The 26205-nt window shown below is 42.7% G+C and overlaps 1 protein-coding gene across 6 annotated transcripts in view; it reads left to right on the top strand.

The window, feature by feature from the left end:
- LOC110485789 (VPS10 domain-containing receptor SorCS1) overlaps positions 1–26205 on the top strand; it is a 157530-nt gene that overhangs the window by 107520 nt on the left and 23805 nt on the right. For all 6 annotated transcript variants that reach the window (XR_005035469.2, XR_016485773.1, XR_016485772.1 and 3 more), the window contains exons 5-15: positions 1549–1622; positions 3931–3995; positions 4967–5085; positions 5395–5484; positions 7606–7785; positions 12762–12908; positions 14002–14104; positions 19450–19526; positions 20065–20156; positions 22235–22342; positions 24125–24242. Coding sequence is in view for 2 of the 6 variants with exons in the window: in XM_036940436.2 (XP_036796331.2) it covers positions 1549–1622; positions 3931–3995; positions 4967–5085; positions 5395–5484; positions 7606–7785; positions 12762–12908; positions 14002–14104; positions 19450–19526; positions 20065–20156; positions 22235–22342; positions 24125–24242 (1173 nt within the window). In the remaining 4 variants the exon portion in view is untranslated. The remainder of the gene's footprint in view (positions 1–1548; positions 1623–3930; positions 3996–4966; positions 5086–5394; positions 5485–7605; positions 7786–12761; positions 12909–14001; positions 14105–19449; positions 19527–20064; positions 20157–22234; positions 22343–24124; positions 24243–26205) is intronic.

The raw sequence follows: 26205 nt of genomic DNA, 5'->3' as shown, positions 1-26205 counted from the left end.
GTTGTGGACTGAAGACCCTAATGGTTGGCCTTCACTGGTGTTCTTTGAAGACCATTGTGTAAAGACCTTGTTAAAGACCTTACATAATGGAACATCATTTCACTACAGTTCAAATGCCTGCAATTCAGCTTGGCTTTAATGGTGGTTCGGATCAGTTGAATTAAACATGATTATCAATTGAATAACAAGAATTGTCAAGGGGATTATTTGAATGAAAATGTGCTGATATTGAGGTCTGTTAACTGAGGCCTTGACTTCACCCTTCAGGACAGAGTAAAAAACTACAAGTTAAAAAAATAAACAAATATTAACAAACAGTATCACCATTCAGTCGGCCGTTAATAAATGACTGTTTACATGTTATGCTTGATCGCTCACGTTTAACACGGAAAAAGTCCACAAACTAAAACAATTAAATAAAGTCTCATGCCTCGTTGACTTCTCTGCTATAATCAGTAAACCAATACATCATTTGGCTTAGCTGTCGCAGGTGTTTTTGTAAAAAAGAAAAAAAAAAAAAAAAAAAAAAAAACACATCCAAACTTTCACAACTTTACCATTCTCACAAGGTTTGCGTCTCATTGGCTGGACAGCAGTAAACAGATTAAGCTCAAAAAACAACAAACAAAACAAAGCCCAATATTGACATTATTCCTGGATAGTTCATAGTTCACAGTAACCAGAAAAAATACTGACTCCAAATTAAATAGTGAAAAAAGAAGCAACCAAAAGGCATTTATTTATTCCATGCTTATTCAGGATATTCAATTGTGCCATGCTTCCTTCCCCAAATAAGATTTCCTGTTTCTTGAAAGAATCCCCCCTCGGCTCAAACCATCTACCAATAGAGATTGCGATGCCTATGTGTGTGTGTGTGTGTGTGTGTGCGAACCATCTCTGTGTAGCAGCTCTCAGTAGAGATTGGGATATCTCAGCAACCTACCGAAGTGCTGACTTGCGAAACAATGCTCACATTGAGACCACCGGCTGTGCTGCGGCTCCCCTGCTAGGCCCCCCGCCACACACACACAAACACACACATCCCCCCCGCTGATCTCTAGCCTTGTTAGGAGTATGCAGCCATATATCCAGTACAATGACACCCTCACCATACACAATCCCTTTTATAACTTCATATTTAACCTGGGAAAGTGTGTGAGGTTTTCACATGGAAAGAATGTGTGGAGAATTGACAGATCGTGTCCTCAGCTTCAGCCCTGTTCTGAGGCACATTTTTGTTGCTCTCTTGTGCCAAGTAGGTAACATAGCATCTCAAGAATGTAAATGAACTTGTGAACAATTTTTCCTACGGAAGTAATTGCGTGATTGCATCATTTGTGAAGTGAGCAGGACTAATTGTATAACGAGTTATGCTCATATTGTATCACATTGAGTGTAATGAGAAAATGCTAAACTATTTGAATTAAAGTAAACTATATCTGGACTGTCACTTAGGGTTTGCGTTGAATGATTATTTTACAGTATTCATTTAATCTGTCTTGTCTGACTGAATACAATATGTAAGTCCCACCGGCTTTCTCCCCACAGCTGTACAGCTCGGTGGAGTTTGGAAGGAGGTGGCAACTTGTCCATGAGAGGGTGGCCCCCAATCGATTCTACTGGTAAGCACAGCAACCTATAACCTTCTTCCTGTCTTCCCTAATGTCAAGACTAACTATACATTGAAATCCTTATTTGGTCTTTGGAAGCAGATATGCCAGAGTGAATCCTCTTCTTTGCGTTACATTATTGACGTGTCTGCGCCTGTGCTTTCTCAACATGAGTTAGCAGGGTGCTGGCGCTCCAAAGAGTTTCAGACTTCTAACGAATGCATTAGGGCTTGTTCGTGAACTCACTGTGCTGAATGGTTCAGGATTTGGAATGCAGCTAACGATGTGGTCTTCGTTTGGTCGAGCGTGGCTAGTGGACACGGGAATGTGAACAGACCGAGTAGTCAACACATGAGTGGGATTTTGGATGAGTTTTGTGATTTCAGCCAGAACCTGTTGGAGCTCAGGAGGGATCCTGTTCAATGTTATTCCTAAAGCAAGGTCATATCCAAGGTTTTGGAGTTACGTTTGGAATCTTAGTTTGAGGGAGTTAAATGGATTTGGATTTTCATGAAATACCTTGTACAATTAATGCTGCAAATATATATTTATTAGTATTTTTTTATGAGCTTCTCCGTCATGGGATACAGCAGTCCTTGATAACACTTGATAATGAGAGCATTGTAGTTTGATTTGGATCTTCTGTTTGAACCATAAAGCCCTAGGTCTTTCGAAAGCATGACCTTACTTGACCGTGTCAGTCAAATCCACCCCATGAGAATGCTCTCGTCTTCTATCTATATTCTGCCGGGATTTGATCTTCCTTCTACTGTTTCGTTTCTTGTTCTCCTCCTCTGTTCTCCGTCTGTTCTACTTCGTAGCTGGTCCCACGTCTGCCAGACACGAACTGTCAAATCCAGTCATTTTTAACACAACTGGCTTAAATCGGATGTATAAAAAAAAAAGAAGAAGCTTTTGTTGAGTAAATTTGTGAGAAACTGTCAGTGGTAACAAGCTAGGCAGTTCTGGGAAGAGGATGCCTAGAGGGTTTGCTTCTGCACTCCTTGAGTGAATGAGGTTTATTTTTAGGACTGTGTGCACCCTGTTGATAAGGTATTTGGGAAACTTCCTTTCTGAATCGGACCATTGTAGTTGAAAAGAAAAGGCACAGTCGTGAGCAGGTTAACGTGTTTTGTCATGAATCTTGTTCTGGAGGCAGCTTTGCAGAGTGGTCGCTAGCACAGCCACAAATTCATAACATCTGATTTTAAACCTAACCCTAATCTTAATCACACTGCCAACCCTGATGCCTAACCCTAACATTAAATTATACCAAAGAGCTAATACATTTTTACAATATAGCCAATTTTGACTTTGCAGCAGCAGAAGTCAAAATCAAGCAGAAATCGCTTAGTTCTGACTCGAGGACAGGACTCGTCCCAAAAAACGTCAACCTGCCAGCCGTGAGCAGATTTTCATCTAGAATCTGGATCACATCTATAGATCACATCTTCTCTGGGTTTTTTATGTGAGGCAAGAGCTCCATCTCATGACAATCCTTCTAATAATTTGTACCTGTTTAAACCACTAGTCTCAAGGAAAGACAACATCACAGCTAATCACATGTCAAATCATTATTACTGCCCCTTACATCTTCCCACATTGTAGATGCTGTAGATTCAAACTCACCACTAGTACAGTCTATGAGAATTGAAATAGGTGAGCTTAAATAATGGTTGTTCACCCTTAGTTTTTAAACTGAAGAGAGAATTAGGGAGAAAGGTAAATAGGTCAGTCTCCAGAGATTATGGGTTTTATCTAGGAAATCAATACTGCCAAAAAGTGCCATAATTAAGACCGGGGGGTGGGCTCTGTGCGTGATCTCATCTCCCTTTGTGTGCTGTCTCATTTGCTCTATGAAGATATCCCTCTGATTTCCTTTTAGTAAATATTTGAGGCCTGTAATGATTTTGTGCAGCTGCACTGTGTCTGCGGGCTTTCTGAGCAAGCAAATCAATTACCTTCCCTCTTGCTAATGTTATGATGTGTTCTCCATCAATCTGTCAGGTAAGTAAGGGCAGTTTGGTATGGTTTGGCCTTGAACACGGTAACATCACACGCAACACCTGAGGTAGTTTTCCTTTTTACCTCAATGAACAACCTTTTGAGGTGTTCCTCAAGGTTATAGCCTGGGGTCCCTGAAGTTTCTGGCAATCGTTATTCTGGTTGTCATTTCCCCTCAGTGTTCTGAATTTATCTGACAAGCAATCTCAGGGATGAGAAGGTAAGTATAAGCTCGGTAGCATCAGTGAAGTCCTTCTGTCCTTCCTTGCTAAAGAATAGTGATGTACATGAAAGAAATTCGTCTTCTCCCCCGCAGGTCGAAAACGGGTTTAGACAAAGAACCGGGCTTAATTCACCTGGAAACCATCATCTCTGAAGGACGTGAGTAATTCAATTTTCAGAGTTCCTGCTCTGTTCCTAAATTTTCCGGTGTCTGTACTATGAGCCTTGAACTAAAGTGGAAAGGGATTGAGAGGGTATGTAGGGCTACGGGCCACACGATTGAAGGCGCGGGGGACGCACAATGACGATTGAGAAAAGTAATGCATATATTAGAATGCCTTTAAAACCAGAGTGATCCCGATACTCAACATTCTGAATGTCAATGGAATGGATGGAAACACAATGGCCACCTGTCCGGTGTTTTGGCACAGACAGAATTCACTTGAATGGATCTACCTGATACAGTGACGCAATACGCATGATACAATACCAATTCACAATTTATGTTTTTCTACTCTGTCATGAACACATTATATTTACCATGTATCCTAACGTCAAAAGGTTGAGACAGATATGGAGGTAACACATGACATATACACCTCATAGTTAATCTACGCCATTGTACTGGGGATACATCTCTCAAAACTTAAGGGGTATTCTTCCCGGCCCTCAACTAACTCAATAGACAAAAATAGAAGCTCCCTTCTAATCCCTGACAGAAAGCAAACAACCACCCTTTTGGCCGGGGTGGCAGAATCACCCCCAGTTAGCAGCCGCCACAGATACAGACACCCTTGTGACAGCGCAAGCTTTGCCCCAGTATGGCCATCACCATTGATCACGCGGCTCACTGTGTAAACCAGACAACATAGTTAGCTGAAGCCTAACACACAGGGACAGCCAGTCCCACACCTCTCTCCCCACCTCACACTGCGATAGAGGGGAAAGAAAGCAATTGGCCTCCCTGGTCCACCCTCCACTTTCCCCTCGCTTTTCTCTCACCACTTTATTGACACAATTAATGTGAGACACCTGATGGAAGGCTAGCTCGCTGTGAAGGCTGCCTGTCCCCCATTGGCTAATATGATCATTGGTTCAATGGCTGCGGTTTCTTCTCTCCGTGTGTGCAGAGGCGCTGTACGTCACCTGCAAGCTGCAGAACTGCACCGAGGCCAATAAGGGCAAGCCGTTCCCTGGCTACATTGACCCCAATTCCCTTGTGGTGCAAGACGAGTATGTGTTTGTCCAGGTTGGTAATTGTACATATCTGACGTGAACCAGAACAGAGCTGTGTGTGTAAGAGAACATGTAGTAGGATTATCAGAAATGTTGAGATCATTTCAGTATGTATATTGCGTGAATATGCCATTGGGATTGATGTGTTATACTGCTTGAATGTGAACGAACAATGGTATGTGTGTGAGAGAGAACATGTTATACTTTTATTGGAAATGTATTATAACAGATTATATTAATCAGGGCTTTAGTGTGTAGTATGTTTGATGGGTCATATATATCTTGAATGTGTTTTTTCATTCAATGGTTTCATGACCTGCAGGTGTCAACTGGTGGGCGTCCAATCTACTATGTGTCAGCCAAGCGGGAAGTCTTCACACCCATGAAGCTACCCAAGTACACCTTGCCTAAGGTATAACTCACAGACACACATGGTCATACAATGGTTGATCAACATGCCAGGATAGGAGCAGAAGCAGGGAGACAGAGTAGAGGGAACAGAAGCAGGGAGACCGAGTAGGGAGAACAGAAGCAGGAAGACTGAGTAGGGAGAACAGAAGCAGGAAGACTGAGTAGACAGAAGCAGGAAGACTGAGTAGGGAGAACAGAAGCAGGAAGACAGAGTAGAGGGTGCAGAAGTGTCTAGGGCTCATGCCGGAAACAATCAGTGATCCCTGCTGCAGGAGGAAGTTTTTGGTTCCGGAAGCGAGAGTGTTACCCACTCGACCAGACTCCGGTCCAGTGGATATATATCTATGTTTCAACCTACCTTAAATGCATCAAAAGAATAATCTCTATTGGAATTCAAACCTAAGCCATCATGAGACCAATACTGGAAACATCACAGGTAGCTTTCTATCCAGCATCTCTTTGTTATTTATGAGTGAACTGAGGCCAAAACCAACTGCCGTTATTTCTGGCATTGTTATTCAATGCAGCTATATGCTTGTGGTCTCCTTTGTGGCCTTCCCACCTCTCCATTGACAATTAAACATGTTTTATTCAATCAAGCCATGGGCCATCCTAGTCTCTTTCTCTCTCTCACACACTCTCTCCCTCTCTCTCTCTCTCTCTACACACTGAGGTGTGCAGGCGCAGTCAGAGGTAGATGAAATTCACTAGTGAGAACAGCTTGTGTCCCTCTGTGTTAGTGCGGGCCGACAAGCACGCAATTCAAGTTAATAAGTGTAATATCCTCCTCGCTGGAGTTACGTTGGTGAGAATGAGGTCGGATACTGATTTAGTCTTATGATTAAACCCAGCGGGGGTGGGATGAGTAAATTGGGTAGACGGAGGTTCTCGAAAGGCCACTGTAATACACCCGTTGACATATTATTATTATTAACAGGCGTTGATTGTGGGAACATGGAATGTCAATTTTTAAGGTTAATCAAGGGAGATCTTAGATTCGATTGTAATTTATGTTATTTTCTTGTGATTATGTGCTGGGTGAGTTAGAATGCATTCTAAATAAACTATCATCTCCATTGGGGAGCTACAGTAGTTAGAGATAGTACCAAATCAACATTTTATTTAATCAGATCACTTCCATTGTACTATACTTCTGAAGCGGTAGATTGTTTTTCTGTTACCTTACTGGTGAAAAGGAGGGGGAAGCTATACATTTTGAGAGTTACATACTGCATCACCTCTGTTAATTTGATAATTACATGGGGATTTTGAAATTGGAGGTGTGAGTTTGAGTTTGTGTTGCTTGATACTCTCTTCATCAAGTTGTTCATTCCAGTGTAATTTCACTGTAATAACTATTGTGTAATTATTCTATTGTGTAAGTGAAATTACAGTTGGCCTTCATGTCATTAATTAAATCTGATTGTTTCACCAATGCAATCTATTTGAAATGGTTAGCTACCAACTAATGATTGAATTGTAATCAAACAAAATCGCTGTAAAAATGATTAATTGAAATGTTCAATTAACTTAGTGCACCAAACATTGAGTTGCCCTCAGAACAGCCTCAATTCGTCGTGGCATGGACTCTACAGCGTGTCAAAAGCTTTCCACAGGGATACCGGCCCATGTTGACTCCAATGATTCCCACAGTTGTGTCAAGTTGGCTGGATATCCTTTGGATGGTGGACCATTCGTGATACACACAGGAAACTGTTGAGCGTGAAAAACTCAGCAGCGTTGGAGTTCTTGACACAAACCGGTGCGGCTGGCACCTACTACCATACCCCATTCAAAGGCACAAATCTTCTGTTTTGCCCATTCACACTCTGAATGGCAAGAATACACAATACTTGTCTCAATGCTTAAAGATCATTTTGTAACATGTCTCCTCCCCTTCCTCTACACTGATTGATGTGGATTTAACAAGTGACATCAATAAGGGATCATAGTTTTCACCTGATCAGTCTATGTCATGGAAAGAGCAGGTATTCCTGATGTTTTGTACACTCAGGTTACATTAATTACAGCTCACAAATGTATGTATTTGTTCCAATTACATGATAAAGTATATATGCAACTTCATGTCAAATGTAACCCACTGACATTCTTTCTCTGCTAGGATCTGCATGTGATCAGTACGGATGAGAACCGGGTGGTTGCGGCGGTGCAGGAGTGGAACCAGAACGACACCTACAACCTGTACGTGTCAGAGACTGGAGGGGTCTTCTACACCCTGGCCCTGGAGAACGTAGTCAGCAGCATGGGGCACGAGGGCAACGTCATGATAGACCTGTACGAGGTAAATATACAATGTCATGGTAGACCTGTATGAGGTGAATTTAAAACATCATGGTAGACCTGTATGAGGTAAATATATAACATCATGGTAGACCTGTATGAGGTGAATATACAACATCACGTTAGACCTGTATGAGGTGAATATAAAACATCATGGTAGACTTGTATGAGGTAAATATACAACATCACGTTAGACCTGTATGAGGTGAATATAAAACATCATGGTAGACTTGTATGAGGTAAATATACAACATCACGGTAGACCTGTATGAGGTAAATATAAAACATCATGGTAGACCTGTATGAGGTAAATATACAACGTCATGATAGACCTCTTGTACATGTACAAAGTAAATATACTGGAGATAAGGTAGATGTACCTGTATGTGTGCCTGAGGCTGGTCTAGTGGGTAACACTGCTGCCTGGCTCCACGGCTTCTCTGAATCTTTCTGTCTCTCTGCTCATCTCTACCTATCTCTGTCTCAATAAAATAAAAATACTGTGAATAATATATATATATATACAGTATATATAACTCAGCAAAAAAAGAAACATCCCTTTTTCAGGACCCTGTCTTTCAAAGATAATTTGTAAAAATCCAAATAACTTCACAGATCATCATTGTAAAGCGTTTAAACACTGTTTCCCATGAACCATAAACAATTAATGAACATGCACCTGTGGAACGGTCGTTAAGACACTAACAGCTTACAGACGGTAGGCAATTAAGGTCACAGTTCTGAAAACTTAGAACACTAAAGAGGCCTTTCTACTGACTCTGAAAAACACCAAAAGAAAGATGCCTAGGGTCCCTGCTCATCTGCGTGAACGTGCCTTAGGCATGCTCAAGGAGGCATGAGGACTGCAGATGTTGCCAGGGCAATGAAATGCAATGTCCGTACTGTGAGACGCCTAAGACAGCGCTACAGAGAGACAGTACGGACAGGTGATCTTCCTGGCAGTGGCAGACAACGTGTAACAACACCTGCACAGGATCGGTACATCCGAACATCACACCTGCGGGACAGGTACAGGATGGCAACAACAACTGCCCAAGTTACACCAGGAACGCACAATCCCTCCATCAGTGCTCAGACTGTCCGCAATAGGCTGAGAGAGGCTGGACTGAGGGCTTGTAGGCCTGTTGTAAGGCAGGTCCTCAGCAGACATCACCGGCAACAACGTCACCTATGGGCACAAAACCACCGTTGCTGGACCAGACAGGACTGGCAAAAAGTGCTGACGAGTGACGAGTCGCGGTTTTGTCTCACCAGGGGTGATGGTCGGATTTGCGTTTATCGTCGAAGGAATGAGCGTTACACCGAGGGCTAGGTCCATTCCCCCCAGAAATGTCAGAGAACTTGCATGTGCCTTGGTGGAAGAGTGGGGTAACATCTCACAGCAAGAACTGGCAAATCTGGTGCAGTCCATGAGGAGATGCACTGCCGTACTTAATGCAGCTGGTGGCCACACCAGACTGTTACTTTTGATTTTGACTCCCACTTTGTTCAGGGACACATTATTACATTTATGTTAGTCACATGTCTGTGGAACTTGTTCACTTTATGTCTCAGTTGTTGAATCTTGTTATGTTCATGCAAATATTTACACATGTTAAGTTTGCTGAAAATGAACGCAGTTGACAGTGAGAGGACGTTTCTTTTTTTGCTGAGTTTATATATACAGTGGGGGAAAAAAGTATTTAGTTAGCCACCAATTGTTCAAGTTCTCCCACTTAAAAAGATGAGGGAGGCCTGTAATTTTCATCATAGGTACACTTCAACTATGACAGACAAAATGAGAAAAAAAATCCAGAAAATCACATTGTAGGATTTTTTATGAATTTATTTGCAAATTATGGTGGAAAATAAGTATTTGGTCACCAACAAACAAGCAGGATTTCTGGCTCTCACAGACCTTTAACTTCTTCTTTAAGAGGCTCCTCTGTCCTCCTCTCGTTACCTGTATTAATGGCACCTGTTTGAACTTGTTATCAGTATAAAAGGCATCTGTCCACAACCTCAAACAGTCACACTCCAAACTCCACTATGGCCAAGACCAAAGAGCTATAAAAGGACACCAAAAACAAACTTGTAGACCTGCACCAGGCTGGGAAGACTGAATCTGCAATAGGTAAGCAGCTTGGTTTGAAGAAATCAACTATGGGAGCAAATATTAGGAAATGGAAGACAAACAAGACCACTGATAAGCTCCCTCGATCTGGGGCTCCATGCAAGATCTCACCCCGTGGGGTCAAAATGATCACAAGAACGGTGAGCAAAAATCCCAGAACCACAGGGGGGGGACCTAGTGAATGACCTGCAGAGAGCTGGGAAACAAAGCCTACCATCAGTAACACACTACGCCGCCAGGGACTCAAATCCTGCAGTGCCAGAAGTGTCCCCCTGCTTAAGCCAGTACATGTCCAGGCCCGTCTGAAGTTTGCTGGAGAGCATTTGGATGATCCAGAAGAAGATTGGGAGAATGTCATATGGTCAGATGAAACCAAAATATAACTTTTTTGTAAAAACTCATCTCGTCGTGTTTGGAGGACAAAGAATGCTGAGTTGCATCCAAAGAACACCATACCTACTGTGAAGCATGGGGGTGGAAGCATCATGCTTTGGGGCTGTTTTTCTGCAAAGGGACCAGGACGACTGATCCGTGTAAAGGAAAGAATGAATGGGGCCATGTATCGTGAGATTTTGAGTCAAAACCAAAATTTGCAAATAAATTCATTAAGAATCCTTTAATGTGATTTTCTGGATTTTTTTCCCTCATTTTGTCTGTCATAGTTGAAGTGTACCTATGATGAAAATGACAGGCCTCTCTCATCTTTTTAAGTGGGAGAACTTGCACAATTGGTGGCTGACTAAGTACTTTTTTTGCCCCACTGTATGCATGTATGTATGTATGTATGTATGTATGTATGTATACAGTGAATATACTGTAAACAAGGCAGGAGTGTGGTGAAGGAAAATGCTTAATGTCATGATTAATCTGTAAATACACTGGAGAAATGGTTAATACACATACAGGTTCCCAATGCACAAAGGTGGCATGTAATGTTAGAAACAGAGGTGGTTTGCGCTAGAGTGTAACCTTGAGATACCAATTGCCTTCATCTTTCCTGAGAACGGAAATGAATTGTTGCCTCTGGAGCTAGGCTCTGGAACACCTATACCATATACTCTAGTGGTACAGTAACTAGGCCCAGGCCTATAGTAGGCTTTGAAGTGTGACGTCCCTTTGGGGCCATGATATCGAATGCAGCCAGAGTTGGCAGAAGTACAAACTATACAGTTTCAAGGTGTTCGACCCCCAAGCACTTTGATGTATTGAATGATTTCCAATCACACAGTTGACAGATGGAATGAATATATCACTGATAATAACCATCAAACATAGCCTCGTTTAAATGCAATCTTCCCAAATAGACCTATTCTTTCTCTATATTACCTACTCCAGTAATATTAGATTATATTGACTAGCGATCAATGTGGGAGAGTTTAAGAACCAGGAGGTGTAGAGAATAAAGTAATCTCCTGTCACTTTTGGAAGTAAACCGAGTTGCTGTTCCATTTTCAAAGGCGCTTTGGAATGAACACAGAAGCAGTTTCCAACTGCTGACGCGCACATTCTTTTCTTTGATGAGTAACTGCAGACATTAGCTTACATACCTGATACAAACGAGGGGCCCGCTGTACACCAGATTGCCAGGGAAGAAACTATCAGCTCCATCGAAAATTAAATAATTAAGCTGTTGATGATATACCAGCCGCGTCTAAGCCCCTCATTTGGCCTTGAGATCGGCGATAGAATCAAATCCAGTCCCTTGATTGGGGTCGGGGACCTGAAACACAGCATATGCTAAAATCTGAGCTCCAGGCGAGACTGAAGTATCTGTCAATTATTGACGAGAAGGGAGTGCTTGGCAGATGCATGTGAGGACTTTAACTCAATTTCATATTCAGAGTTATTTCCCAAGCCCCCAAGTCAGATTAACGTAGGACACCCGTATCTTACTACATACAGAGAGTCTAGTCTAGACGATAAATCGCTTCTTACTTATTTTGTAAAAAATGGCTTTTAGCGAGATGTTATCACGCTTTTATGGTTATAGGATGTGTGTGTGTATCGCCAGAGGGGATCTACTGTAATATGCATCATAATATATTGTGCTCTGCTTAATGCAGAAGATATGATTGTGATACATATGTCGGATCTTAATTTGTTCTCTCTTTTGTTGCTGAGAACTTGCCTGCACTGCAGAAAATGCAGATGAGCTTTGTGATTTGCATAAATTAACTGAAAACCTGCACTAACACACGGTTATGGAGCCCACTTTTTGCCAGCTAATAGCCTAACCACCGATCAAGCAACATTATGGACTAAACGTTAAAATCCTGTGGCTGCAGGATTATTTTGCCTTGACAATATAGGTCTAATTAAGATCCTACATCTGTATCACAATCATATCTCCTGCATTAAGCAGAGCACAATATATTATGATGCATATTACAGTAGATCCCCTCTGGCGATACACACACACATCCTATAACCATAAAAACATGATAACATCTCGCTAAACACCATATAATATATGTTTGTATTAAGTAAGACGTGATTTATCGTCTAGACTCTATGAAAATGCGTAATATTAGTCAGGTATTTTTATCTCTCATCCATTATCTTAATGAGACAGCCTGGTCTTGTACTTTGTTCATAACAAACTTACATTTTGCACTTCTCACGTTAATAAAATAGAAAAAAAATGTTATACATAAGATCACTTTTAGTTGAGAACAATGTGTCTGACCATTTCCCTAGAAATAGGTCTAGAACCTTCCTTGAAGTAACCACTCATTATTAAACCAGCTACAATTTGGGGCTGATAGCAGGATCGAATATAATTATTACATCTTTACTTCTTTTAGGAGCATTACATCATGTTTTCCCTGATCTCTATCTCCTAGGTGGCGGGAATAAAAGGGATGTTCCTCGCCAACAAGAAGACGGACAACGTGGTGAAGACTTACATCACCTACAACAGAGGGAGAGACTGGAGGCTCCTGCAGGCTCCCACTGCTGACCTGAGGGGCAACAGCATCCGCTGTGAACTAGTGAGGACACACACCACACAAACAGATGCACGCACGTACCAAACACACATGGATACACACATGGGTACACACACACACACGTCATAACACTGTTGGACTTGTCAACGGGGCCTTGTCAGAAGTTGACTGAGCCGGGCCGTTGCCACGGTGCTGAGGTGGTGAGCGAAGGGGGATGGAGCTCTGAAAGAGCACTGCTCGTCAAAGCTGAGCGCTCCGGAGGTTGTGCAGCGTAGGAAGCTAGCGGAGCTGAAAGGTCAGCCATTTTGATTTTGATCCAGTCCAATAAACTGATCTCACGTTTAGAGCTGGAGATGTGTCAGAAAGAGAGAGACAAACTATGCTTTTCTTTTCTTTGTTTCTCCACAAACTTGGGTGTTGATTGTTCATGCTAGCTAATAGCTACTTTCAAGTAGTTCCAAAGTTGAGACCTTTGCCGTATTGTTTGTGGATATCAACTCTATTCGGGTCTTCCTCATAGTTAAGTGTGCTGGCCGTCTAAAAGGCTCAAAGTAACACAGATTTGCTTTAATTATCAGCTTTATTACAGTGTGTATTATAGATACAGGTCCCAGTCAGCCAAGGGGTAGCGCATAGCCCCTTTTTAGCTTCCTTAATACACCCCAAAATAATTACCCTTTGATAAAGTAATTAGTGATTCAATAGCGCACCTCGCCTTCACCCAGTATTATGCAGTCGTTTGTCAGAAAATGTCAGCCTTTTAATAAACCTCTAAACACAACACACACACACACAACACATACGCTCGCACTACTGGCATTTGCAGTGTCCTAATGAGAATTGTGTAGCTAAAGGTTATTCCAATCAAAACTAATGGTCGAAGGAGCCAATGGGGAGTAGTGTTTGTGTGAGGATTTATGATGGGGGGGGGGGGGTTGTGTTTCTGTGTGTGTGTGTGTGTGTGTGCGTGCATTCATGTGTGTGTCAATAAATCCCACCTCGATGGCTATTTGCTTGAGGGTCTTCTCTAATGGGTGTTTGTGTTGACATACAGTTAAGTCTATTCTGTTGACAGATCTTCCCCCTCCTTTGCTAACGAGTCAGGCTAACTGTTCTGTTTGTTCTTCTTCCACAGCCATACTGTTCCCTACACCTCCACCTACATGTGTCGGCCAACCCCTACACGTCGGGGAATATCGAGAGCAAGGACTCTGCCCCGGGGATCATTGTGGCCTCAGGTAGGTGAACATGGGATTTTATTTAAAGTGGTAGTGTGGATTTGTAAAGTTACATTTACTGCGTACATTTTGTGAAGCTCAGATACTTGAGGGGTTTCTTTGACTTTATGAGTTGAGTTTAGACAATTTGCATACTTTATCGTTCCGGGAAGAACATATAGGCCTGTATTAAAGTTTTCAAACACTGGCAGTTATACAATTTATGGGCTTCATTCATGTTGCAAATATATCCGGATTTAAATTATGTACTCAGCCCAAAGCATTTCCTGAAAAGTTTCTGATCCAGCATACTTTAGGACGGCCATGCATAATATTTGTTGTTGGCCCATACTGACGTCCCCACGCTGTCACCACTGTGTGTTGTATACAGATGGATTTACTAGCTAAGTGCTACACTTGGGAATTCTAGAGTGGGACAGCATCTTCAGAGTGCCTGCTGTTCCTCTTAAGTGCCTTTTCTTATTCTCCTCCAGTCACTGCCTGACTAGCGCCCTTCTATTGTCTTTTATATTGTGCTGTATGTAACTGTTGACTCTTCGTGACAGACTGCTTATCACTGGCTATACATGGGCCTTTCAGTCAGATATGACAGTCTCCCATTCACACATGAACAGAGACTAAATATACGGTTTCGTAATGGTAAAATACCACCTTTGCCACCCAACTGAACATGCTTCTATTTCAGGGAAGTTAGGAACCAATATACACAGGCAGTTAGGAAAGCTAAGGCTAGCTTTTTCAAACAGTAATTTGCATCCTGTAGCACAAACTCAAAAACGTTCTGGGGCACTGTAAAGTCCATGGAGAATAAGAGCTCCTCCTCCCAGCCGCTCACTGCACTGAGGCTAGGAAACATTGTCACCACTGATAAATCCACTACTATTGAGAATTTCAAAAAGTATTTTTCTACGGCTGGTCATGCTTTCCACCTGGCTACCCCTACCCTGGTCAACTGCCCTGCTCCCCCCACAGCCAATCTCCCAAGCCTCCCCATTTCTCCTTCTCCCAAATCCAGATAGCTGATGTTCTGAAAGAGCTGAAAAATCGGAACCCCTACTAATCAGCCGGGCTAGACAATCTGAACCTTCTCTTTCTAAAATGATCTGCCCAAATTGTTGCAACCCCATCTGACTAGTCTGTTCAACCTCTCTTTCGTATCGTCTGAGATTCCCAAAGATTGGAAAGCTGCCACGATCATCCCCCTCTTCAAAGGGGGAGACACTCTAGACCCAAACTGCTATAGACCTATATCTATCCTACCCAGCCTTTCTAAGGTCTTCGAAAGCCAAGTTAACATTTCAAATCCCAACGTACCTTCCCCGCTATGCAATCTGGTTTCAGAGCTGGTCATGGGTGCACCTCAGCCACACTCAAGGTCCTAAACTATACCATAACCGCCATCGATAAGAAACATTACTGTGCAGCTGCATTCAACCTGGCCAAGGCTTTTGACTCTGTCAATCACCACATTCTTATCGGCAGACTCAACAGCCTTGGTTTCTCAAATGACTGCCTGGTTCACCAACTACTTCTCTGATAGAGTTCAGTGTGTCAAATCAAAGGGCCTGTTGTCCGGACCTCTGGCCGTCTCTATGGGGGTGCCACAGGGCTCAATTCTCGGGCTGACTCTCTTCTCTGTATACCTCAATGATGTCGCTCTTGCTGCTGGTGATTCTCTGATCCACCTCTATGCAGACAACACCATTCTGTATACTTCTGGCCCTTATTTGGACACTGTCTTAACTAACCTCCAGACGAGCTTCAATGCCATAAAACTCTCCTTCCGTGGCCGCCAACTGCTCTTAAATGCAAGTAAAACTAAATGCATGCTCTTCAACCGATCGCCAAACCCACTGGCTCCAGGTCATCTACAAGTCTTTGCTAGGTGAAGCCCCACCTTATCTTAGCTCACTGGTCACCATAGCAGCACCCACCTGTAGCACGTGCTCCAGCAGGTATATCTCACTGGTCACCCCCAAAGCCAACTCCTCCTTTGGCCGCCTTTGCTTCCAGTTCTCTGCTGCCGATGACTGGAACGAACTGCAAAAATCTCTGAAGCTGGAGACTCATATCTCCCTCACTAGCTTTAAGCACCAGTTGTCAGAGCAGCTCACAGATCACTGCACCTGTACATACCCATCTGTAAATAGCCCATCCAACTACCTCATCCCAATACTGTATTTATTTGTTTATCTTTCTCCTTTTCACCCCAGTATCTCTAATTGCACATTCATCTTCTGCACATCTATTCACTCCAATGTGAATTAATGATGGAATTACTTCGCCATCATTCCTTACCTCCCTTATCTTACCTCATTTGCACACACTGTATATAGACTTTTCTAGTATTATTGATTGTATGTTTGTTTATTCCATGTGTAACTCTGTGTTGTTGTATGTGTCGAAATGCTTTGCTTTATCTTGGCCCACCTGGTAAAATAAAGGTGAAATAAAATAAAAAAATAAAAGTGATGATGCCCGAGATGCCGCTGTTTGGAGGATATATTGGCACAGGTGTTGTTAGTCTTGAGATGAAGTCAATCACTTCAAACTGAAGCTGGAAAGACGGCAAGCTAGCTACACTTTGTTTCGTTTCACCTCTTTTCAATTGACATTTCTTTGTATCTATAAAGATTATGCCAGCTAATTCATGATTTCGACTGGCTGAGAAACGTTGCCAGCCTGCCTGTCTGTCTCGTCCCGACTCCCGACACATTCATTACTATGGGACAGCTGAACTTGAATATTGAAACAATGACAGACAGACAGCAAGGTTTCTCTATTGTTGAAAACTAAATGTTAGTCTAAAAGAAATGTGAGATAATGACTAGAGGCATTTTATAGTGGAGATCAAGTTTATAAATTGCCTGGCTGGGCTGATGAGAAAGTGGATTCCACAGTCAGATGGAACAGAGTAAATAGGTATTATAACGTCATAGATTTAGCTGGTGGTAACTTGTGGAATTGACATCAGATGGAATGTGGTTCAGGATTAGACCCACCCGTTGTATAAAAAGGGACATTTGTTAAATAGTTTTTTTCCTTAAACTTAACAACCAGCCCTACCATCCACTGTGAGTTTTTCTCTTCCACGAGAACCTAGGTGGCAGCATGTCTGTGTCAACTCAAATTTGTGGCTGAACACAGGAAACCATAATCCAGAAACTCACAGTGGTGCACAAAACTATACCCATCACGGTTTATCCCTTTATGGCTGCCGACTGGGAGTCCGGGCACAGGAGTGCATGTCCGCTCGATGCACTCATCATCTCCCCACTGTTAGTGGAGTAAAACAAACACCACAGGAGGATCAGAGACTATGTCGAGCCCCAAATATCACCCTGTTCCCAATATAGTGCACTACCCTTGATCAGAACCTATGCACTAAATAGGGAATAGGGTGCCATTTTGGACTCAATACAGGCATCAGTCTCAGAATGACTTCCCATTTTAGCTGTAGGGCTTTTAATTCCTGCTGGGCTAGACTAGTCTATGACATATCTCCACACGCCTTAGGAGTCAGGAGTGGGTCTAGTCTACTACTAGACAGTACCATGTGGTCTCTGGAGAACTGAAGGACTGGGACTTCATGGGGCAGTATAACTGGCATGGTATGACAGAAGGTCTATCGCTAGTACATGTACAATTGCTATTACAGAACATCTCTGTATCCATTATATAGAATATTATATCCATAATGTAACTGACTGTGTTTAGCTGAGTCATTGCAAACACACAAATCGTTATTTCACATCTATGTATCCATTCAAAGTAGGCTACTGTAACCGACAGTGTTTTGCTAGGTCTTAGATCTCTAAAGCAACAGCTGTAGAGAAAGTGAGCAGAGCACTGTTTCACCTCGACACTGGATAAAAGCCCTTAATCCTAGGGTACAAATCTAGTTAAATAAAATCACATTTCATTTGTCACATGCGCAGAAAACAACAGGTGTGAAATGCTTACATACAACCCCTTCCCAACAACGCAGACTTTTAAAAATTCCAATAAAAAGAAAAATAGTAACACAAGAGGAATATAATACACAAGAATGGAGCAGCATACAGGGACTAGATCAATGTGCAGTAGTACGAGGTATTTGAGGTAGATATGTACGTGAAGGCAGGATAAAGTGACTAGGTGTCATGATAGATAATAATAAGGTATTTGAGGTAGATATGTACGTGAAGGCAGGATAAAGTGACTAGGCATCAGGATAGATAATAATAAGGTATTTGAGGTAGATATGTACGTGAAGGCAGGATAAAGTAACTAGGTGTCATGATAGATAATAATAAGGTATTTGAGGTAGATATGTACGTGAAGGCAGGATAAAGTGACTAGGTGTCATGATAGATAATAATAAGTTAAACAAAGAACAGTAGAAGAGGCATATAGCATGCAGGGGGGAGAGAGATGATTTGGAGGGAGCGGGGCTCTGAGGGTTACACTCTGGTACAGGAGAGGGAGGCAAGGAAGGAAGGAAGGAAGGAATGGAGGAAGTAAGGAAGTAAGGAAGGAAGGAAGGAAGGAAGGAAGGAAGGAAGGAAGGAAGGAGAGAGAGTGAGAGAGAGAGACACACAGAGCCACTGAGACACACACGCAGAGCCCGTGACACACACGCAGAGCCCGTGACACACACGCAGTGCCCGTGACACACACGCAGTGCCCGTGACACACACGCAGAGCCCTTGACACACACGCAGAGCCCGTGACACACACGCAGAGCCCGTGACACACACGCAGAGCCCGTGACACACACGCAGAGCCCGTGACACACACGCAGAGTCCGTGACACACACACACAGAGCCACTGAGACACAGGGGTAGCCAACTCTGCCTCTGAGGGGTACACTCTGGAACACTTCTCCTCTAGCCTCCTGTTAAACCACCTGACTCTAATTAGCCACTAAATGGGAGTAATTATAGTAGAAGACTCAACAGCCTCAGTCTGAAAGTGGAGGTCTTTATGTGATAGAGGAGACTGGATGGTTAATACTGCACAGTAAGTGGACTATATTACTGTAATGTGTGTTAGGAAACCTTTTTAGTTATCAATGTCAATGTATGAAAGGACATGACTGACTTTGACTCTAGTATATAGTCTGTGTCCTTCAGGAAGAAATGACATCATTCACTTCTGTAATTTAAGACACTTCCTGTATGACTTTGAACTTTTTATTAAGGTCATGTACAGTATATCAGACAGCTGTGGAATTTTGGATTTGATTTAGATCAGCCCCACACCCTCAAGGATATCAATAGTTTAGCAGTTGGCTAAAGTCATATGGGACTCTCTCATCCTGAACACTTCACCCAACCCCCCACCCCCCCACCCCTCTCATCAGGCTCCATCGGAGCGGAGTTGACCACCAGCAACGTGAGCATGTTCATCACCTCGGACGCCGGCAACACGTGGAGACAGGTGAGGGGGAGGGAGGGAGATCCTCACCATCTCAATAACTACATCATCATCCCCAGGATGGTGTTTAATCCACCACTTTGCCACCCGCCGCTGTGATTTAGTGCAGATAATCAAATGAGATCTTGAGACTAATGTTATTCGGTAGCCCCCCTGCCTTTGCCAGCACAACGATGCCCGTGGGTGGGTGTCTGTGCCACCTTCTCCTCCACCTCCCTTATATGACGGCCGCAATTTCAATGTAAGGGGCCTCGTGTCTAATTAAAGGACGCAGATGAAAAATAACGAGAAGAGAATTGACGCGGCAACGTCACGCCACATCGAAGTGTGGTGTGTTTTGGTGTTGAGAGGGGGGCGAGGAAGGGAGATCTGATGTGTGTAAGGGGGGTGTGTATGTGTGTGCTTGCCTATGTGTGTGTACCTTCGTTCATTAGGTTGCTCTTTCATCAACATTAAAGTCCACTACTAAAACAAAAATGTCTTGGTAATCAATAACGCTAGTCATATAATGAGTTTATACTTTATACCTTTTGTCTTTCAGATCTTTGATGAGGAGTACAGTGTTCTCTACCTGGACCAAGGAGGGGCCCTGGTGACTATAAGACACACTCCACTCCCCATCCGACACCTATGGTGAATCTCTATTAGAAAAATAGAATTTGGCATGGTTTGTATCAACTCTCTCTCTCTCTCTGAGGAAGACTTACATCCTCACGTTCCCACAAGCCTGATAGTGTAATGAGTATGTCTAAGAACATAGGAAGTTATTAGTGTAATTCCAAACCAGTAGGCGGTGAGATATTCTCCTCCTTTGACGATTGCTATTCAATTTCACCTTTCCCTGTTCATTACGTGATGTAAGCCTTGCCTTTCAATGCCTTTAGAAATGCAGTGCTCATATCCTATCCTATGTGGAATAATTCAAATTCAGTTTTTAGCAATTGGATAAGACACTGGAGAAGATGTTTGTTTTCTCCCATAGAGATGCATATAATACTGTAATAGTATACACTATAATATGTTCTAATTCTGTCCATCCGTTATGGTATGTGTTATTATTGTATTGCTATGGTTTCTGCCATAAAGATACAGCAGAAAATACTAAACTATACAGCAGAAAATACTAAACTAAACATAAAAAGAAACGTCCTCTCACTGTCAACTGCATTTATTTTCAGCAAACTTAACATGTGTAAATATTTGTATGAACATAACAAGATTCAGCAACTGAGACATAAACTGAACAAGTTCCACAGACGTGACCAACAGAAATGGGATAATGTGTTCCTGAACAAAGGGGGGGGGGCAAAATCAAAAGTAACATTCAGTATCTGGTGTGGCCACCAGCTGCATTAAGTACTGCAGTGCATCTCCTCATGGACTGCACCAGATTTGCCAGTTCTTGCTGTGTGATGTTACCCCACTCTTCCACCAACTCACCTGCAAGTTCCCAGACATTTCTGGGGGGAATGGCCATAGCCCTCAACCTCCGATCCAACAGGTCCCAGACGTGCTCAATGGGATTGCGATCCGGGCTCTTCACTGGCTATGGTAGAACACTGACATTCCTGTCTTGCAGGAAATCACGCACAGAACGAGCAGTATGGCTGGTGGCATTGTCATGATGGAGGGTCATATCAGAATGAGCCTGCACGAAGGGTACTACATGTGGGAGGAGCGTTGAGATTGCCTATAATGACAACAAGCTCAGTCCGATGATGCTGTGACACACCGCCCCAAGCCATGACGGACCCTCCACCTCCAAATCGATCCCGCTCCAGAGTACAGGCTTCGGTGTAACGCTCATTCCTTCGACGATAAACGCAAATCCGACCATCACCCCTCGTGAGACAAAGCCGCAAATCCTCACTGAAGAGCACTTTTTGCCAGTCCTGTCTGGTCCAGCGATGGTGGGGTTGTGCCCATAGGCGACGTTGTTGTTGTCTGGTGAGGACCTGCCTTACAACAGGCCTACAAGCCCTCAGTCCAGCCTCTCTCAGCCTATTGCGGACAGTCTGAGCACTGATGGAGGGATTGTGCGTTCCTGGTGTAACTCGGGCAGTTGTTGTTGCCATCCTGTACCTGTCCTGCAGGTGTGATGTTCAGATGCACTGATCCTGTGCAGGTGTTGTTGCACATGGTCTGCCACTGTGAGGATGATCATGTGTCCGTCCTGTCTCCCTGTAGCGCTGTCTTAGGCATCTCACAGTACGGACATTGCAATTTGTTGCCCTGGCCATATCTGCAGTCCTCATGCCTCCTTGCAGCATGCCTAAGGCACATTCACACAGATGAGCAAGGACCCTGGGCATCTTTCTTTTGGTGTTTTTCAGAGTCAATAGAAACGCCTCTTTAGTGTCCTAAGTTTTCATAACTGTGACCTTAATTGCCTACCGTCTGTAAGCTGTTAGTGTCTTAACGACCATTCCACAGTTGCATGTTCATTAATTGTTTATGGTTCATTGAACACGCATGGGAAACAGTGTGAGATCTGTGAAGTTATTTGGATTTTTTTTATACAAATTATCTTTGAAAGACAGGGTCCTGAAAAAGGGCCTTTTCTTTTTTTTGCTTTGTTTATAATACTGTTAAATACACTAATGGAGTTCTCATTCTATTGCTATGGTCTCTCCCATAGAGATACAGAAGAAAATACTAGAATACTGTTAAATACATTAGCTCTCATTCTCTTTCTATGGTTCCTCCCACAGGATGAGTTTCGACGAGGGGAGAGAGTGGAATAAATACAGTTTCACCATGTCGCCCCTGTTTGTGGACGGGTTGCTAGGGGAGCCGGGGGAGGAGACTCTCATTATGACGTAAATCAACTTTATTTACCCAATTTTGAATGAGAGGGAGACCGGTAAGGGGAAACTCTGAACCAAAAAGGATGGATGCAGGATTCAAACGTTGGCCCAGAAGTGTGTCTGTATGTTGTCCGTATAGACTACTAAACCACTACACCACACTGTCAAATCAAACCCCATCTGATTGCAGATATACAGTATGTTTGATGTGTTAACATAATGAATTGAGATTGAATGAACCTTAACCGTGTTAGATGTGTTGACGTTGTGTGAGGGGTGGGTGGGAGTTTTGCTCGTTTCCAAAGCCCTGGTAGTAACGACAGCGCTGGCTGCCCATTTTCCCTAACATAAATGGAATAGATCCCTCTCAAGGTTTAGCCTCACATCAAACCATCTGTCTCGGGATTATGATCACAGAGACATCAGTGGTGTTGGGAGCCCGGCGACAGCAGAGCACTCCATTTTGAAGAACACGAGGAACATCATCAAAAATAAAATAGACTATGGCTAAAGGACCGAATAGGAAAGTAGGGCTCTAAAAGTTCTTTCTGCATTATGTAGCAACATTGACTCAATAGTTTTAAGAAACATGGCATGTGAAGTTTTCCGTCTTTTCTACAACTTATTTCCTTCTAGAATGACCCACTTAGCTATACTACGTGAGATGATACTGCTCTTATTGTACTTTTTTTGGTGTACAACTTTGACGGCTGCTGCATAAGGTTTCCCGTAGCCCTTACATCAGTGTTATCTAACACCTGTCATCACCGAAAACTGAGTGACGGACAGACAGTTGACTTTGTAGTCGGCACGGCAACAGAAGGATAGGCCACAGCTGCTGAGATCGGGAGAGGGAAGGACAGAGGTGGGGAGAGAGAGAGAGAGATGAGGGGAGAGACTGAGACAGAGAGAGAGGGGAAGATGGTAGGATAAGATAGGACTTTCTCCCTGTAGGCCCAGAGTGCACTTCTCTGAACCAGCTGAGACAGACAGGACTGTGGGATATAAGATTGTTGACAGCCTACTACAACTTTTCATAGGGAAAAAAATGAAATGTGTACTCTTTTTCTCTGCCTTTCTGTGTATGGACACCTCATTATTTATCATTATTTCATTTCAGACCATTTTCTTATCAATTCATAATGATTTTACAGTTAGTGACAGTTGTAGACCAGCGCCTCAGTCCCTTAATTGATGGATTGAGTGTGATAAATTTGTTGTTTGATTAGCAGAGAGAGGAGGTAAATCCCAGTAAAACTCCCACCCAATTTTGTCTGAGAAGGAATGTTTTCTGCGACATGTGAATGTTAATTTGATGTGGTGTTACGACCTTGCATTTTGGTTGAAGTTTGTGTTGGATCTGAGGGAAATACACACCCTGTAAGACATCTCTTTTTGTTAAGTGATTCATTTCGATTCCATTAGTTGCCAAATAAAATTTCTCTAAAGCTTTTAGTAATAACTATCATGTTTGTCCAAGTCAAAGAAAATGTTGACTCCACACTTTTACATTCCTCTATCCAACTAAGTATATTTTATTCAGCTCAGAAGTGACTTGTCTTGACTGATGCCTCGGTCGGACAACTGAGGGACTTCCTAATATGGGTGCCGTACCTGACACTCCTTAGTTTGACTAGTGTTTTTCCCTCTGTCACCCTAATCATTATAACCATACTGCTGTGTTTCAGTGTAGTGTACATATCAGTGTTCACAGCTGCTGTGGCTTTGCTATCTGACAACCAGATACTAGTGTACCTTTTCTGCTGCAGCTGTAAGGTTCCTTGCTGTTTGCAGGATCTTTGGCCACGTCAGTCACCGGTCCGAGTGGCAGCTGGTCAAGATTGACTTCAGGTCCATCTTCAACCGGAGATGTACAGAGGGGGATTACCAGACATGGCACCTACACAACCAGGTAATGGCACCTACATACAGTTGAATTCGGAAGTTTACATACACCTTAGCCAAACACATTTAAACTCTGTTTTTCACAATTCCTGACATTTAATCCTAGTACAAATTCCCTGTTTTAGGTTAGTTAGGATCACCACTTTATTTTAAGAATGTGAAATGTCAGAATAATAGTAGAGAGTGATTTATTTCAGCTTTTATTTCCTTCATCACATTCCCAGTGGGTCAGAAGTTTACATACACTCAAATAGAATTTGGTAGCACTGCCTTTAAATTGTTTAACTTGGGTCAAACGTTTTGGGTAGCCTTCCACAAGCTTCCCACAATAAGTTGGGTGAATTTTGGCACATTCCTCCTGACAGAGCTGGTGTAACTGAGTCAGGTTTGTAGGCCTCCGTGCTCGCACACACTTTTTCAGTTCTATAGGATTGAGGTCAGGGCTTTGTGATGGCCACTCCAATACCTTGACGTTATTGTCCTTAAGCCATTCTGCCACAACTTTGGAAGTATGCTTGGGGTCATTGTCCATTTGGAAGAGCCACTTGCGACCAAGCTTCAACTTCCTGACTGATGTCTTGAGATGTTGCTTCAATATATCCACATAATTTTCCCTCCTCATAATGCCATCTATTTTGTGAAGAGCACCAGTCCCTCCTGCAGCAAAGCACTCCCACAACATGATGCTGCCACCCTCGTGCTTCACGGTTGGGATGGTGTTCTTCGGCTTGTAAGCCTCCCCCTTTTTCCTCCAAACATGACGACGGTCATTTTGGCCAAACAGTTCTATTTCATCAGACCAGAGGACATTTCTCCAAAAGTTCGATCTTTGTCCACATGTGCAGTTGCAAACCGCTTTGCACTTTACGCACCAAAGTACGTTCATCTCTAGGAGACAGAACGGGTCACCTTCCTGAGCGGTATGACGGCTGCGTGGTCCCATGGTGTTCATACTTGCGTACTATTGTTTGTATAGATGAACCAGACAAGGATGAACCAGACAATATTTTTTCCGAGGTCTTGGCTGATTTCTTTTGATTTTCCCATGATGTCAAGCAAAGAGGCACTGAGTTTGAAGGTAGGCCTTGAAATTCATCCACATGTACACCTCTAATTGATTCAAATGATGCCAATTAGCCTATCAGAAGCTTCTAAAGCCATGACATCATTTTCTCTGAATTTCCCAAGCTGTTCAAAGGCACAGTCAACTTAGTGTATGTAAACTTCTGACCCACTGGAATTGTGATACGGTGAATTATAAGTGAAAAAATCTATCTGTAAACAATTGTTGGAAAAATGTCTTGTGTCATGCACAATGTAGATGTCCTAACCGACTTGCCAAAACTATAGTTTGTTAACAAGAAATTTGTGGAGTGAAGTTGAAGTTGTAAAACGAGTTTTAATGACTCCAACCTAAGTGTATGTAAACTTTGATTCCACTGGAACTGTGACTCTGTCTGCAGAAAACTGGTTTCAGAGGCCTTCCTCAGCCTGGTCATTTCAGCCATGGATAGCTCCTAACATGTAGAACACTAGCAACCCCCCTCTGAGTGCTTTATGAGCAAAGAACTTCTATTGCAAGAAGTTGTGAGCACTTTGTATCTTACACTTTGAAGTGTCACCCAAACTTTTAAGATGGGGATTCAACTTGTAACTTACTCTGACTTCTTCAAAAATATGTCAAACATTAAGAAATTCACATAGAAATGCGAGTTATAGATCTGTCATTCTCATTGACAGCAAGTCTTAAGAAGTGGTAGATATGTTCTATGTGCGCTATTTCTATGCCTCCTGCTCATAAGTATTGTTTTTGCATCTTACTTACAATTTTGTACACCAGCTTCAAACAATATTTTTGTTTACAGGAAAATATATTTCACAGAGGTTTAGATGTTACAATGATTCTCTACACTATACTTGTCACATAAACTGAAATTAGGCTAATTCTAATTAACTATTCACATTTTATC

The sequence above is a fragment of the Oncorhynchus mykiss genome, chromosome 13 (genome assembly GCF_057628025.1).
Source record: "Oncorhynchus mykiss isolate SJ-2025 chromosome 13, ASM5762802v1, whole genome shotgun sequence".
Classification (NCBI taxonomy): domain Eukaryota; kingdom Metazoa; phylum Chordata; class Actinopteri; order Salmoniformes; family Salmonidae; genus Oncorhynchus; species Oncorhynchus mykiss.
This window is presented reverse-complemented; position numbering and strand designations above follow the sequence as displayed.